Consider the following 15122-nt stretch of genomic DNA (forward strand, 5'->3'; position numbering starts at 1 on the left):
TATACATATATTATTTTTATATATTTCAGTGGGCGAACTGAAGTTCAGTCAGTTCAGTATGGCAAAGAAAAGGCAAATAAAGACAGAGTATTTGCAAGGTAAGTGACATCTAATTCAGTGTCTTGAGTTGTTTTCAAAGCAAGATTAAAATTACTGAAAACTCTTTTCCCACATATGATCACAGAGTTACCACATGATCCTGTCTTTAGTTAAACAATAAATTATGTTGAGGAAAAAAATGCTACATTTTGTTGGAAGTTTTTTTTTCCTTTTGTTAACACTTTTGAAAAACATAATAACTCATTTTATGTATTATCCAGCCCATTTACATCTTTCTTTAAATCATATTGTTAAGAAGTTGCTTTTTATTTGGGTACTGTTTTGTTATCTTCATTTTTTAAGATCTATAAATAACCAATTTGGTTTTTAAAAGTGAGATGACATGATCAGATTTGTGGTTTAGAGAATAGTTTTATGAGTAAGGACAGAAAATGATTTGGAAGTAAAGACTGGATACCCAGAGACCAATTAGGCAGTAATCCAAATGAAAATAGCCAAGGCCTGAACTAAAACACTGGCAATGAAATGATTAATTGGGAACAAATTTGAGGAATTTACTTTGTGGGTAGAGCTAGCACAAATCCTTGACCAGTTGGTAGAGGTATGTGAGAGACAGGAGTATCTGGAAAAGACTACCAGATTGGAGTGATGCAAATTGGACAGGAGTTACAGGAGAAAACGGATAGTGATAGAAAAGTTAAACTGCACAGGTCTAGTTTGAGATGTCTGAGCAGTAATCTAACAGTATTATCCAGTAGATGATTACATAATTAGAGCTGATGAGGGAGAATGACCAGATTGGTGGCAGCAAATATTAAATTGAAGACCTACTGTGCTGAACATTATTTCAGGCCCTGGAAATACAGTGAAGAACAAGATAGACATCTTGAGTCTAATGAAGTTTAAACTCTAATTGGTGCACAGAGACCTACAGTAGGTAAAGGACTGTGGCAAGGAAGGCCGTGAAGCTGGAGCCCATAATGGGCCAGAGTGTGCAAGGCCATAGTCAAGGAAATGGTCAAAGTGGCAGGCGGCAGCTGGAGTCTCTGTGGCCCTGTGCTGGGAATGGTAAGGACTTAGGAGTCTTAAGTAGGAGCCACGGGGACTGAGAGCGTGGGAGGGATGTAAACTGACTTATATTTTTAAAAAATATGGTAGCATTCTCATGCTTTGGAGTGATAAACTGAAATATTTCCAAATATCATATATGGTTTCTAGGATTTGCTTCAGAATAATTGGTGGGAAAGGCAAAACAAGATTGTCATGATGATGATTGCTAAACCTGGGTCCTGAGTACATGGAGTTTATCAAACTTTTCTTTCTACTTTGTTTATGTTTGAAATATTCAAAATAAAAATATAGGGGAGGGTGGAAGATTATCCTGGCTGCTGGGGTAGGATCACTGTATGGGGTGTGAATGGAAAGAGGGTGATCAGGTAATCGCATAATGGCTAATACTTATTTTGTACTTATCTGTACCAGTCAGGTTTTATATGTTAACTCACAGTTTTCAAACTCAGTGAATTACTGTAATAAATCTAATCCAAATGAGAAAACTGAGTAAGTTTGAACAACATACCTGAGATTGTTATATAGATAGTGAGGGATGCAGACAAGATTCTAACCAGGTATCCTAGGTTCTAACCATACTTTTAACCTCTTTGCAGTAGTTTTTGCTGTTCTGCATCAGACAGGTGAATGTTTGATTCCTTCCCTGCCACAGATGTGAACGATGATCCTATTTATTGTCTGTCTCCTGCAGTAGGATGTCAACTCTAGGAGGATGGCAGTTCCTCAGTCTTATTCACCGTAGTAGCCACAGCTCTTTAAAGAGTTGCTGTGCTGAGAGTCTGCTGCCAGTGGAGGCCTGAGAGTTTTAATAAATGAGAATTAGGCAATTTTGGTTTTGACTTTAATTTTCTTCTTAGTCTTTATCCAAAAGACCTCCCTGCTTTGTGTTTCTAGAGTAAAAAGTTTTTTGTTTCTTTTTTCTTTCCTCTAAAAGTATAAATTGCTTTATTTTTTTCTACTCATATAAATGATAGTTCAGTTTTTTTCAAAGTTCCAACAATGTCAAATAATGTAAAGAAAAAATTTGACCCCAAAACAGTGTTTACTGTTCAAAATTTTACCATATATACACTCACCGAGATGTTTCTATGTATGTCTATATTTGTTTCAAAAATTGTTTCATGCTTTTTCTTGCTTGTTTTTCTGCAGCGTATCATAGGAATTTTCTTCAGTGTTGAAAAATCTGCAGTCATTTATGTCAGTAAATCTTAAACAGCTAAGTCCTTTTAGCCTAATCTGTAGCTTTAACTCTAAGATTCTTCCCTTTGTTCTGCCACTTATCTGCCTCCAGAGTCAGGAGTCATTACTTAATCTGAGGCTGTGCCAGCAGTATTCCTGGAATGCTTGTAAAAATAAATAATATTACAAGTGCCTTTCAGTAAGGACATTTGAAACAAAATAAAATCATTAAAACATGATTTTTGTGTGTTCGAATAATAAAATTTACTTAATTTTTTTTTTCTTCTTTCCTGATTTACCTTCATCCTGATTTGTGTATGAATAATCTACCCAACTGGAAAATTGTTGGTGAAAAATGCCTTGATAGGAAAGATTTAGCTGGTCAGGGCTATAGGCATTTTGCTGTGATAAGTTTAACTTGAATTGGAATGATATAATTCATTTTGGCATTTGTTCAAAGAAGTTTTGAAATTTTTTTTTTGCTTTTATTTTTAGATTTATTGGTGGAAATATTGTCTATTTCTCTATTAAATATAAATCTTAGTGTCATGTTAGTGTTTTGGTTATTCAGAAAGGAGAAAAAAAGAAAGTAAGAACACTTAAGTTATCTACCCTAATAGATATGCCTACTGAAATTATTCAAATTCCTCCTTTCTACAGTCATAGATACCCTTGTTTCCAGTTAGAAAATTCTAAGGACCTGTATAAAGGTAAAATGAACAGCAGAATGTTAATTTGAAATAATTTTCCTTGAAATTGCTCTTGAGAAAGAAATAATTTACTTCCTATCAATTCTGCTTTAACTTAGAATGTATGTGTTTATTCTAGTTCTTAGTACTATAACTTTTTTGCAACACTCCTTTCAGACTTGTTAAAATCAAAATAAATACTTTCCTGATTCTTCTTTGTTAAAACTGCACCATAACAAAATACTTATATTTTTTTATTCTTTTCCTAACAAGAAGCTTAACTATTTTGCTGCTTGATATTTATAAAAACACTGAACATGATTTCATAACTGGTTCTATTGTAATATGATATTCTAATATGAATACCAAATCATAGGTGTATTATATGTTAATATCACATGCAAGTGACTTCCTTTATTTGTATGTGTTAATGCTTTAATATTTTGAGCATATCAGATTTTGAGAAATATGCAGATAGTTACATCTGCATCTTAGTTCTTTTTTTCCCAGAGTGGTTCCCAATATGTTTTATTTTTTCAATTTTATTTAAATTTTTTAAAAAATTTTATTTTATATTGGAGTATAGTTGATTATGGAGAAGGCAATGGCACCCCACTCCAGTACTCTTGCCTGGAAAATCCCATGGATGGAGGAGCCTGGTGGGCTGCAGTCCATGGGGTCCCTAAGAGTTAGGCATGACTGAGCGACTTCACTTTCACTTTTCACTTTCATGCACTGGAGAAGGAAATGGCAACCCACTCCAGTGTTCTTGCCTGGAGAATCCCAGGGACGGGGGAGCCTGGTGGGCTGCCGTCCATGGGGTCGCACAGAGTCGGACACGACTGAAGCGACTTAGCAGCAGCAGCAGCATAGTTGATTAACAATGTTGTGTTAGTTTCAGGTGGACAGCAAAGTGATTCAGTTACATACATACAAGTATTAATTCTTTTTCCATTTCAGTTATTACAGAATGTTGAACAGAACTCCTTGTGCTATACAGTAAGCCTTTCAGTTCAGTTCAGTTCAGTTCAGTCCAGTTCAGTTGCTCAGTCGTGTCCGACTCTTTGCGACCCCATGAATCGCAGCACACCAGGCCTCCCTATCCATCACCAACTCCCAGAGTTCACTCAAACTCATGTCCATCGAGTTGGTGATGCCATCCAGCCATCTCATCCTCTGTCATCCCCTTCTCCTCCTGCCTCCAACCCCTCCCAGCATCAGAGTCTTTTCCAATGAGGTGGCCAAAGTATTGGAGTTTCAGCTTTAGCATTAGTCCTTCCAATGAACACCCAGGACTGATCTCCTTTAGCATGGACTGGTTGGATCTCCTTGTAGTCCAAGGGACTCTCAAGAGTCTTCTCCAACACCACAGTTCAAAAGCATCAATTCTTCGGCACACATCCTTCACAGTCCAACTCTCACAGCCATACATGACCACTGGAAAAACCATAGTCTTGACTAGATGGACCTTTGTTGGCAAAGTAATATCTCTGCTTTTGAATATACTATCTAGGTTGGTCATAACTTTCCTTCCAAGGAGTAAGCGTCTTTTAATTTCATGGCTGCAGTCACCATCTGCAGTGATTTTGGAGCCCCCAAAAATAAAGTCTGACACTGTTTCCACTGTTTCCCCATCTATTTCCCATAAAGTGATGGGACCAGATGCCACGATCTTAGTTTTCTGAATGTTGAGCTTTAAGCCAACTTTTTCACTCTACTCTTCTACCTTCATCAAGAGGCTTTTTAGTTCCTCTTCACTTTTTGCCATAAGGGTGGTGTCATCTGCTTATCTGAGGTTTTTTGGTTATCTATTTTAAATATAGCAGTGTGTACATGTCAGTCCCAAACTCCCAATCTATCCCTGCCCCTCAGCTTTCCCCATTGATAACCATGTTTGTTCTCCTAAGTCTGTGAGTCTGTTTCTGTTTTGTAAATGAGTTCATTTGAAGATTCCACGTGATAAGGGGTATTGTATGATACTTGCCTTTCTCTGTCTGACTTACTTCACTTAGTAATAAGATCACTGGTCAGATAGTTCTTTGTTTTATATATACATAATTAAAGTGTGAAATTATTAAGTGTGAAATTATTTTAATTGGTTATCTTATAAAACAAATACGTATTATTCAGTGACTAATAGAACTAAAATTCCAATATGATGGGCTCCAAAGAAGTGTCATGTTTCTTTTGTTGTGCTGGAATTATATGAATCCTCTTTGAAATAATAAGTCCTCACTAGGATGGGGTTTTTATTAGTACTGTTTTAATGATCTTACTAGCTCTGAAAGACTAAGCTTTTCTGGGGTTGTGGTAATCTGATGCACATCTATCACAATACCCTGGAGGTTTTTAGCAATTATTTAATTATTCTGTTAGCGTATTAGAGAATTCTAGAGTCCTTGCCTACTCCTTGGGATTTCAGTTGGCAGTATAAATAGATAGAAAAGGTTTCTCCTTACACTTTTTTATGTAAGATTGCTTTTTCAGCAATAATAAATATTAATTTATTTTATTTTTCTGATACATCAGTTCTTTGAATTGCTTCCAGACTTTTTCAATTGTCATATAATATCTAAGAAAAAAACAAAAAAATGTTCCCATGCAACAGAAAAATAAGGTGCCATGGTCAGAAAATAAATTTACCACATTGCAAACACTGATGAAGTGTGGTATTTTTTTCTCTGAAATTTCCACACTGAACAGGAAACATAGACAGCAAGCTTGAGTGGGTGGGTCCCTGAGGTTGAAACTGTTAATAAAATAAAATACCTTGAAATTTAGTTTTAAATGCAAAGCATTTCCATCCATGTTTAGTTTATTAACAACAGTAAAGTGTTCTGATGCTTTACATTAGGTGAGTATAACTAGATTTTTTTTTCCTCCTTCAAGTAACTCTTTCCCTCTTTTAGAAAATGAAAATAGGTGATCTCTGATTGTGGTTAGTGGACTCACTTAAACAGTTTACATTTAATAATCTTAATATGTGAGTAATCTATTTATTACATTAAGAATTAGCATTAATAGAAAAGCTATAAATACTATATGTTATAATAATCTTTATTTCAGTTTAAAAAAATCTAATACATGAGATTATTTACTTTTTTGTGAGTGATGAGGCAGGCTAAATAGTATACCGAGTTATTTTCAAATCAGAAAAACCTGTAATTTAAACTCATGATAATGGGAAGTGTTTATGTTTAGATTACTTCAAATTCACTTATGAAAAGTGAAATCTGAGTCAATGATTTTTTTTTTTTATTGATAACATTACTTCTCTTTTAGAAAACTTTTAGTGTTCTTAAGGAGATGTCAGTCAACTATATTTCAATAAAAAGAGAAAAAAGCAATGTCATTGGCCAATGTAAAAATATTTTGGCTATGAGTACATGAAATGATAGAGCATTTGTGTGGTTTGAATTCAGAAGTAAAGTTATTTGTGATTTAGTAAAATTAATAAACTAAAACATTGCACTGAAAATTTACATACTCATAGGTCATTTCAGAAGGTAGGGAAGGACCTTGGGAGCGTATATTTTACAAGTAAATTTAGGTATTTAGATGTAGAAGCCTAAGTGGTTTGTCTAAGGGAAGGTCAAAGCTAGGATTGATGGTCCCCACTCATTATTTTAATGTTTTCTACTATGTATGTAAAATTTCTTGGGTACTCTTGGTCAGTATTACCATGCTTTTTAAATCTGGTATGGGTGCATCAGTGAATTTATTACTGAAATATAAAACTATCTGAGTTTAGAAGATGATATAGTATGTATTTTTATGTAATTTACTTAATTCATTACATTAATCTTCATATGACTCTGCATGTCAAAAAGCTAGGCATTTAAATAGATATCATGTATGTTTCATAAACTTTGGCCACTTTTTGAATATGTATAACAAATGACTTCAATTGTTAATTTACCTAAAATTCTAAGGTTTTTTGTTCTCTGCAAAGATCACTTAGTCTCTTTATCACTATAGTAACTGACCATATAAAGTTAAGAAACATATGCTGTGCCCCACCATGAGACAAAATAGTTAACTTTCTAAATGTTTCCTAAAGAAGAAAAAAAATCCACTAGCCTACTGTATTTAAAAGGGGAAATTTTAAATAAAATATACACAGCGTTTTTGTCCTGTCCTCATTGAGTCAGAGGATCAGGGTTTCAGTTTAAGGACACCCAGGAAATGATATGTTAGGAATTAAAACATCCCAAGATAAGAGTCACAGAAACTGTGGAAAAGAGACAGATAATGCCTATAATACTGATAGTATCTGGGAAAACTTGCTAACCAGCTGTTCCATTGTTTTTTTCTTTACTGTCCTTGCTTTGTTTCTTTTTTCTCCTCTTCCTTCTTCTCTTTCCTTCTTTTTCTTAGCCTTCTCTCTTCATGTAAACAGATTTACTATCTTAAGAAATTGTTTGGTAAATAGTTTCCAAATGCATTGATTTCTTACAAGTAAAAGCATTATGTTTACTCATCTAAACTATAGTCTATTAAGATGATTTCTAAAGTTTGATACATAGTTTGGGGTTTACAAATAAACATTTTTACATATTATTTAAATTGTTACTCCAGATCCCCAAGTAAACCCTTGGCACGGAAATTAATGGATTGGGAAGTAGTCAGCAGAAATTCACTATCTGATGACAGGTTAGAAACACAGAGCCTTCCTTCACGATCTCCACCAGGAACACCTAACCAGTAAGTACATCAGGGGTACGTTTTGCTAGGTTCTAAATTTTTGGCTCTATGTTTCTAGGGGCTAAACATCATAATATGTAAAATTTAAATTGTTCATTCAGGCATGATTGTCATTGCTCCAGGGCATTATTTTCTCTTATCTTGAAACTCCCTATGTAAGCAGAACAGGAAATAAAAATGCTCCCTTAACTACAAAGCTGACTTTCATAGTCAGATTACTGACCAATAAATCAAGATCTCTTAGTAGACTTAAAATCTGGGGGTATGGTTGTTGATGACATAATCCTTTTCCTTGTGTGTCTCCAACACAGTTTCTAGGGGACCACATATTACTTGAATATGCTAGGTGCTGTGATTTTCTTACTTAAGCTCCTACCCTGCTCCTGGGTTGCGACTGTCTGTGTTCTAGGAAACAGTGGTCTCCAGCCTCAGTTCCCACAGGCGCAGCCATAGCTCTGCTGAGGAGCACAGATATTCAGTATTTACTGTGAATATGTTTCATCCTAGCATTTCTCACAAAAGCTGGATGCTTGGGTGTAGGGTGTAATAATAATACATTTGTTCTGGCCAAAGATGTTATCTTAATTTTATAGAGTTAACAGATGTGTTGTATTATATGTATGTGATTAAGATAATGATAACAAAACGAGTGTCAGTTGACTGTTGAGTGTCAGTTGAATGTTGACTGTTCTTGTTAACCCAAAAAATATTTGAAGTTTTGCATGGAATATAATATTTAAAGAAGTTCCTTTGGACGTACTTTATGCACATTAATGTTCAATAAATGTGCTGCTGCTGCTGCTGCTAAGTCGCTTCAGTCATGTCCGACTCTGTGCGACCCCATAGACGGCAGTCCACCAGGCTCCCCCGTCCCTGGGATTCTCCAGGCAAGAACACTGGAGTGGGGTGCCATTGCCTTCTCCCAATAAATGTGCACTAAATCCTAAAAGCTGTTTTGCTGATGAGTGTCAGTTTAAGAGTAAATTTCTACTGTATTGGATGTAAAGTATGGTCATAAACAGTTTGGTTCATAGCATGTTGTCTTCCTTACTACTAGAAATAAAATAGACTCAAAAGTTTCTCAGTATCTTGCTAAGTTATCTTTTTTATAATAGACTGCGTATAAATTCAAAGGCTAATCAACTTGCTTGAAGAAGATCCCGAACCTGGTCTCTTTTCCAGCCAGCCTTTCTTGTTTCCAGTATCCCTCTAAACAATTACAGAAAATTGTAGAAAACACAAGAAATTTAAACCAGACAATTGAGTTAATTAATTGTCACTAACTCTGGTCAAACTTTCTGGTAATAAAACAATTTTAGGTATGATCTGAAAAAAAAAAATTTTCCCCTAAATTTTAAAGTGACTGCATCTCTTATGAGGATGGAAATGTTGTGTTCAATATCTCTATTCTTAGAAATTATAGAAAGCCCCATTTACAAATGAAAGAATTTATTAAAGGATTAAAAAAGAGTTCAGACCAAATATGAAAAAATATTTCTGAATTATTTATTCCTTTTATTTTGTAAATGCTGCTTAAGATGCAAATCTGTAGTGACTAAAACCCAGAAACATTAAGGTTGGTAGAGATAACAGATGATTGAAACAGATAAAATCCCCATGGCAGATTGCTAACTATAGCTCAGATCTTTGACTTCCTATTCTGTGTTCTTTCTGTTTACCCCATACTGTCTTTGTCAGAGACTCAGCTTAGTAAAATGTGGTTAGTCTTAAAACACATACCCACTTTCTAATGCAATCATATAATTAAGAAACTTGAAAATACTGAGGTAAAGCACATTTTCACTCAGTTTCTCTTCCTCTTCTCATAGTCGAAATTCTGCGTTCACCCAAGAGGGAACCCGGCTGCGGCCATCTTCGGTGGGTCATCTGGTGGGCCACATGGTCCACGCTTCCCCGAGCGAGGCCTTCGGGAATCATCACTCTCCATCTTCCACACAAGCTAATAGCATTGTTTTGGAATCATCACCGTAAGGCTTTTTTTCATTTAGCTTCCTTCTTATAAATAATAATGCCCCAAATTATTTCATTTGAAATAATATGGGAAATTATGGTATTTGATACAAGATTTTATTTGTACAATGTTTTAAAAATTCATTGTAAATGTGCTTATATGTTCCTGAAGGTCTTGGTGGCCCCTCACTTCACAGAATCACTGTTGTTATTATTTTTGACTCTATATATTCTTGAACTTTAGTTTATACCATTACATATTTCTGTAGTTTAATGTATCACTGTGGTCCAGCAGTAAGGTGATGAAAGGTAGAATTTTCTTAATATTTTTCAGGAAGGGAGCCATAAGAATAAATAGGCAGTATTGAGGGAAATTAAGTAGCAAGGGAAAAGATCACACTGACAATAAGTTGTAGAAAGCATGCATGTACCATTTCTAAAATTTATTTCTATCTCATTACAAACTGCGTAAATTAAACTTCATAACTCAGTATGTCAGTTTAATGCCAACATGCTTACCTCATATTAATAGGCAGTTTCCTGATTTATTGGTTCATATAATGCAGCTAATTCATATGGAAGTAAAAATACAGTGTACAAATTAGGAAAAAGATACTTTGTAAGATAATAGATAAGATGATCCATTAATTGTTGAGAAGGAAAAAGAAGTTTAAAATACTGTGAAAGTGATCAGGGTTGAAGGGTGGGTCTAAATGATGGAAAGATGGAGAACAGGTGGAGTGTTGTGCTCCAGGAAAGCCTGCCTGGTCCAGAGGAGCCACTGCTGTCCTCAGTGCATGGCCAGCAGGGAAGCAGCCAAGCTGTCAAGACCACTGGGTGGTTAGTCTGGCTAATGTACATCTGCATGAAAGATCTTGACTGTGTGTGTACTTTATAAAGGATGGAGGAATAGAAAGATACACACTGCACACCGTGGAGTGTGCCCTGTGTGCACTGTGGATGGACGAGAGTTAAGATTGGTGGAAATTTATAATGTTTTATCACTTTAAAAATTATAACTGTAACCTTTTTGTTTGATTGTAAATAATAAGCATGTATTTTCTATTTCTGAAATTTTAAGAAGTGTACAATAATTAAGGATGTGATTGAAATGCCAACTGATTAAATTTTAGAATGACATGCTTTCAGCACATGAAAGCTGACCACATAGAGGAATGACAAAGCCCATCTCATTATAGACAGATCAGTGTCACTCCCGGGACCTGACCACATGGTCTCAGTCTGGTTTTTGAAGGGCTGTTTTCGTGGAGACACATACACATCTGCATACACATACAGTTGAATATTTCCTTTTGTGAATTGTATAGATTCACAAATCCCCCAAATCACTTACCCTCTTCAGAATACCTTTGTTGTCTTTTCCTGACCTGAAATGGAAAAGCAGGTTTGGCATAGACTGGAACCATGCAGAGTGTTTGCTTCCCCTGCCCAGTCCACAAGAATTTCAGATGTTTTGGGCTTTCTCTCTGGATATGTATTTTATGAAGCCTATGTGTTTGTATTCAGTTTTGAATCTATAACTGCGTCTGAAATTCGGCCAATTTAATGAGAGAGTTCTGAAAAGACAAGCATAATGGTAAACTAATAATAGTAACTAACATTAGTAGCTTACAGTCAGCTTTTTTCATAAATTATCTCACTATTCTACTCAAGAGAACTCAATAAAATAGAAAAGGTATATAACCCCACTTTATAGAAGAGAAAAAGCCACACTTACAGCATTTGTTCCAAATTACAGAACTAAAACTCAGATTTTCTTACCTGAGCCAGTCTGTAGAACTTTGTATCCTGGACAAGGCTTTGTTGATATTTTTTTTTCCATTTAGAGCAAATATTTTTCAACTTGGACTCCATAGATTTTAGTTTTACCTTGGTCAAATGTGAAAAGAGTTCCAGCAATATGTTGGATTAAGCACAGAGTGTCTCAGTGTAGTGCATGGAAATAGATGTTGAGCTAGCTCACCAGTTGCCTGGTTTTTAAATGAGTCCATGGGAGTTAAGGTGAGTCCTGGCTTGGGGCACTGGGTGAGCTTGCCTGCTTCACAGGAGAAAATGCTATTAACTCACAGGTGTGTTTATTGTGGAAACAAATAGGAGGCTGTTTTATTGCTTAGAATAAAGTTACCATTTAAAGGCAGGGGTGATTGAAACTACATACTACCATTTCCTTCCTTTCTTTAAATGTTCCACAGAAAATCAGACTATTTTTAGTTTGTAATTTTTCTAAGATAATCATTAGCCCTAAATTACTTTAAAAATAACAGATTTTTAAAAAAATAAACTCATACCACAATACCGATATGTAACAGGGAAGTTCAGTTATTTCTAAAAAGTAATCAGCAGAGCATGTGAATGGGAGATGGATAAATTTTATTTTTATTATGATACAGATTGCTAAAGGCTGCAATAGAGAACTGTTTTGACTGCAGAGTAAGCAAATCAAATCACTGCTGTTGTTGAAGCATTCATGAGGAAATTTAAAACTGACTGGATTGAAAGTCAGGAAAGTTTTTACTCACTTGGCTTGATTGACAATTTTAACAACTCTTTTGCTGCTGTGTTAGAATATGCCTGTAACAGCAAAGTGCACTTAAGTATAATATTTTCATTTTTTGTTCTTCACATAACATTTTCCAAAATGTCAGAGAATAAGATAAGCATATTATTGAAAGTTGGGCATTGGAACACTTATAGAATCACATTCCTGGTTCTCCTTTTTTCTTTAACATCCAAAAGTTAAGACGGGTGGTAATTTGTCCATAAATTTTTTATGTGGATAAAATTTAAACAGTATGTGTTTCAAGTCCTTGTTCCCATCTAGCCCCCACTTTGGATCATTTTAGGCAAGTTATTGATTTCAGATATATCAAAAACCTTTGCATTAGGAATATATTATCAATTAAAGTAAATATGGATGTTGTTAGAGCCCTGGTCTTGTATTCTGTTCATTTTAAATATAAACAGTTTCTGGTAGAATTTAAGATGCTACCATTATAAGCAAAATGGAATGAAAGAAAATAGTCATGTTCAGCATTTGCTCTGACAAGGTCTGTTGAAGCCTCAGATACTAGTAGATAGGGTTGCTTAGTTTTTGTCTATCTTAAAAACTGGCTTCTGAGCAGCATTTCATTTAAAGAAAAGGGTCCACTGCTACAGGTTTGCATGCATGCTAAGTTGCTTCAGTCATGTCCAACTCTTTGTGGCTCCATGGACTGTAAGACTGTCAGGCTTATGTGTCCCTGGGTTCTCCAGACAAGAATACTGGAGTGGGTTGCCATGGCCTTCTCTAGGGGATCTTCCCAACCCAGGGATCGAACCTTGGTCTCTGGCATGTGGGTTCTTTACTGCTAGCGCCACCTGGGAAGCCCTTAAAGTATGTGTACCATGTGTGCGTGCTACAGGTTAAGAAACCCCTGATTTAAATTAAGTTTCCTCCTGCTTTTTGCAGTTGTTTTCTTTGAGGTGCAACTATAACTTTGTGTTAAGAGCACAAGCTCTGGATTCAGACTGGGTTTAAAACTTGGTTCCACCACTTCTAATTTTGTGACCTTGGGTGAGTTGTTTTATCTCTGTAAGCCTTAATTTCCTTGTTTGTAAAAGCAGGACGATCATATCTGCCTCATAGGACCTCTGTGAACATTTAATGAGATGCTTATTAGTAGTTCAGCAGGGGAAAATGTACTTAGTGTATGTTAACTATAATAAATACAAATACATCTTTCATTTAATTTGAGGGGGTGCAGTGTATACCAGCAGCTTTTAAGTATATTATCAACCCTTTATCTGTCTGCATGTCTGAAGTATGGATATCCAGTTGAACACCATGAGGAATTCCCCAGATTCTCAACTTCATCATTCAGTTCCTAATCACCAGAGACTGCAGATTTCATAATTCTCAAATGTTAAATCTAGTTCCCTGAGCTATTCTCTCCTAGACTGCCCCATTCCAGTCTTGTCTAATGAGTCACTGTGTCTTTGTCCTACCTTTTCAATTCCTTTTGACTAGTCCTCAAAGCTTTGCTTTTCCTTTGCTTCTCTGAACTACTGGCACTGATCACTTTGCCTGCAGGCTCAGTGTAACCCAGCTCCCATGCCAGTCTTGATCCAGTCTAACCTGCAAATACTCAACTGCTCTAGGACAAGGAAATAAAAGAACCAAAGAGGGTTCGATGTAAGAGTCTTAAGTCGCGGGGCCTCAGAGGATTCACCACGTGAGATGCTGTACCTGTGAGAGCAGGACTAAGTGCAGGTGTAGGCTGTTTCACTGAAGTATGGTTACCTGCCATCCAGCTCCGGCAAAAGTCTCCAGGACTTGCATTTGGAAGTGAAGGTCGGAGACTTGAAGTTTGGTTGAAACCAGAAATCTCAGGTCTGCGACCTTGGTTCCGGACTAGATGCCTACTGATAAAATAATATGACATTTTCAAGTATATTCTTCTGTTAATCATATCCTATGGAGAAGGAAATGGCAGCCCACGCCAGTATTCTTGCCTGGAGAATCCCAAGGACGAGGAGCCCAGCAGGCTACGGTTCATGGGGTCACAAGAGTCGGGCATGACTTAGCGACTAAACTACCACCACCAATCATATCCTGGGGAGTTTCTAAACACTTGAATTGTCTTGAGCATAAATTAGTAACCAGTCTGAAATGGTTATTTACTTTGAAATACTCTAAATGTTACTATAAATTAGCCAAAATATCAAGAAGCCTGAATTTTGAACCAGAATTTTGTCTGTATCTCACAGAAGTGTGGCAGGGGTAAATGCCTAATGAAGACAGGTGACACTAGTGATTGTAATTGAATGAGACAAGAGCTCCTGGTGTGTATCTTAAAAAATGAGAGTTTTAATGAAAAAGGAGCCATCATTTCTGTTAAGTTTGTATTAGTGTCTACCAAGAGTATGGTTTTTGTTTTCTACTCTTAACTTAAAATAAACTTTATACTTATATGTATGAAAGATGTATTGGTACGGTTAAACTTTTGGCAGCATTTTTTTTTAATTTACAGTTTTCAGGGTTTATCCTGTTTATTTTTATTTTTTATGAGTAATTATAATCATCTCTTTGAGATTATATTTTCTATACTGTCTGTATGACCAATTTTTTCCCCAGCTCCCATACTTAAAGCCAGCTGATTACTTCTCCTTGTAAGACCCCAGCCACAGCCCTGATCCCTCTTCTTACTTTGTTCCTATTTCCCAAGTCCTGTCTAAACTACCTGATAGTAGATGCTGGTCTTCCTGTAAGTTATAGATCCCTTCTTTCAGATGCTAGCTGTTATTCCTTGTAGGGCTTCGTTCCACTACACTGCCTGATTGTCCTTCCAGAGTATGTGATGTCTCTTCATTCTGTTTTCCTTGGCAGTTTTTGTTTGTTTTTGCTTTGGCCTAGAAATAGAAGCTTTTTAAAGAACTGGCCTATTTCAT

At 35.9% G+C, this 15122-nt stretch overlaps 1 protein-coding gene across 5 annotated transcripts in view; it reads left to right on the top strand.

Annotated features, from left to right (window-relative positions):
• Positions 1-15122, top strand: part of PTPN4 (protein tyrosine phosphatase, non-receptor type 4 (megakaryocyte)) — a 212308-nt gene that overhangs the window by 149211 nt on the left and 47975 nt on the right. For all 5 annotated transcript variants that reach the window (XM_010860800.1, XM_010860797.1, XM_010860801.1 and 2 more), the window contains 3 exons: positions 30-98; positions 7578-7703; positions 9533-9691. In XM_010860800.1, the coding sequence (XP_010859102.1) occupies positions 30-98; positions 7578-7703; positions 9533-9691 (354 nt within the window). The remainder of the gene's footprint in view (positions 1-29; positions 99-7577; positions 7704-9532; positions 9692-15122) is intronic.

Source organism: Bison bison, unplaced genomic scaffold (assembly GCF_000754665.1).
Source record: "Bison bison bison isolate TAMUID 2011002044 unplaced genomic scaffold, Bison_UMD1.0 scf7180017864471, whole genome shotgun sequence".
NCBI classification, from domain to species: Eukaryota; Metazoa; Chordata; class Mammalia; order Artiodactyla; family Bovidae; genus Bison; species Bison bison.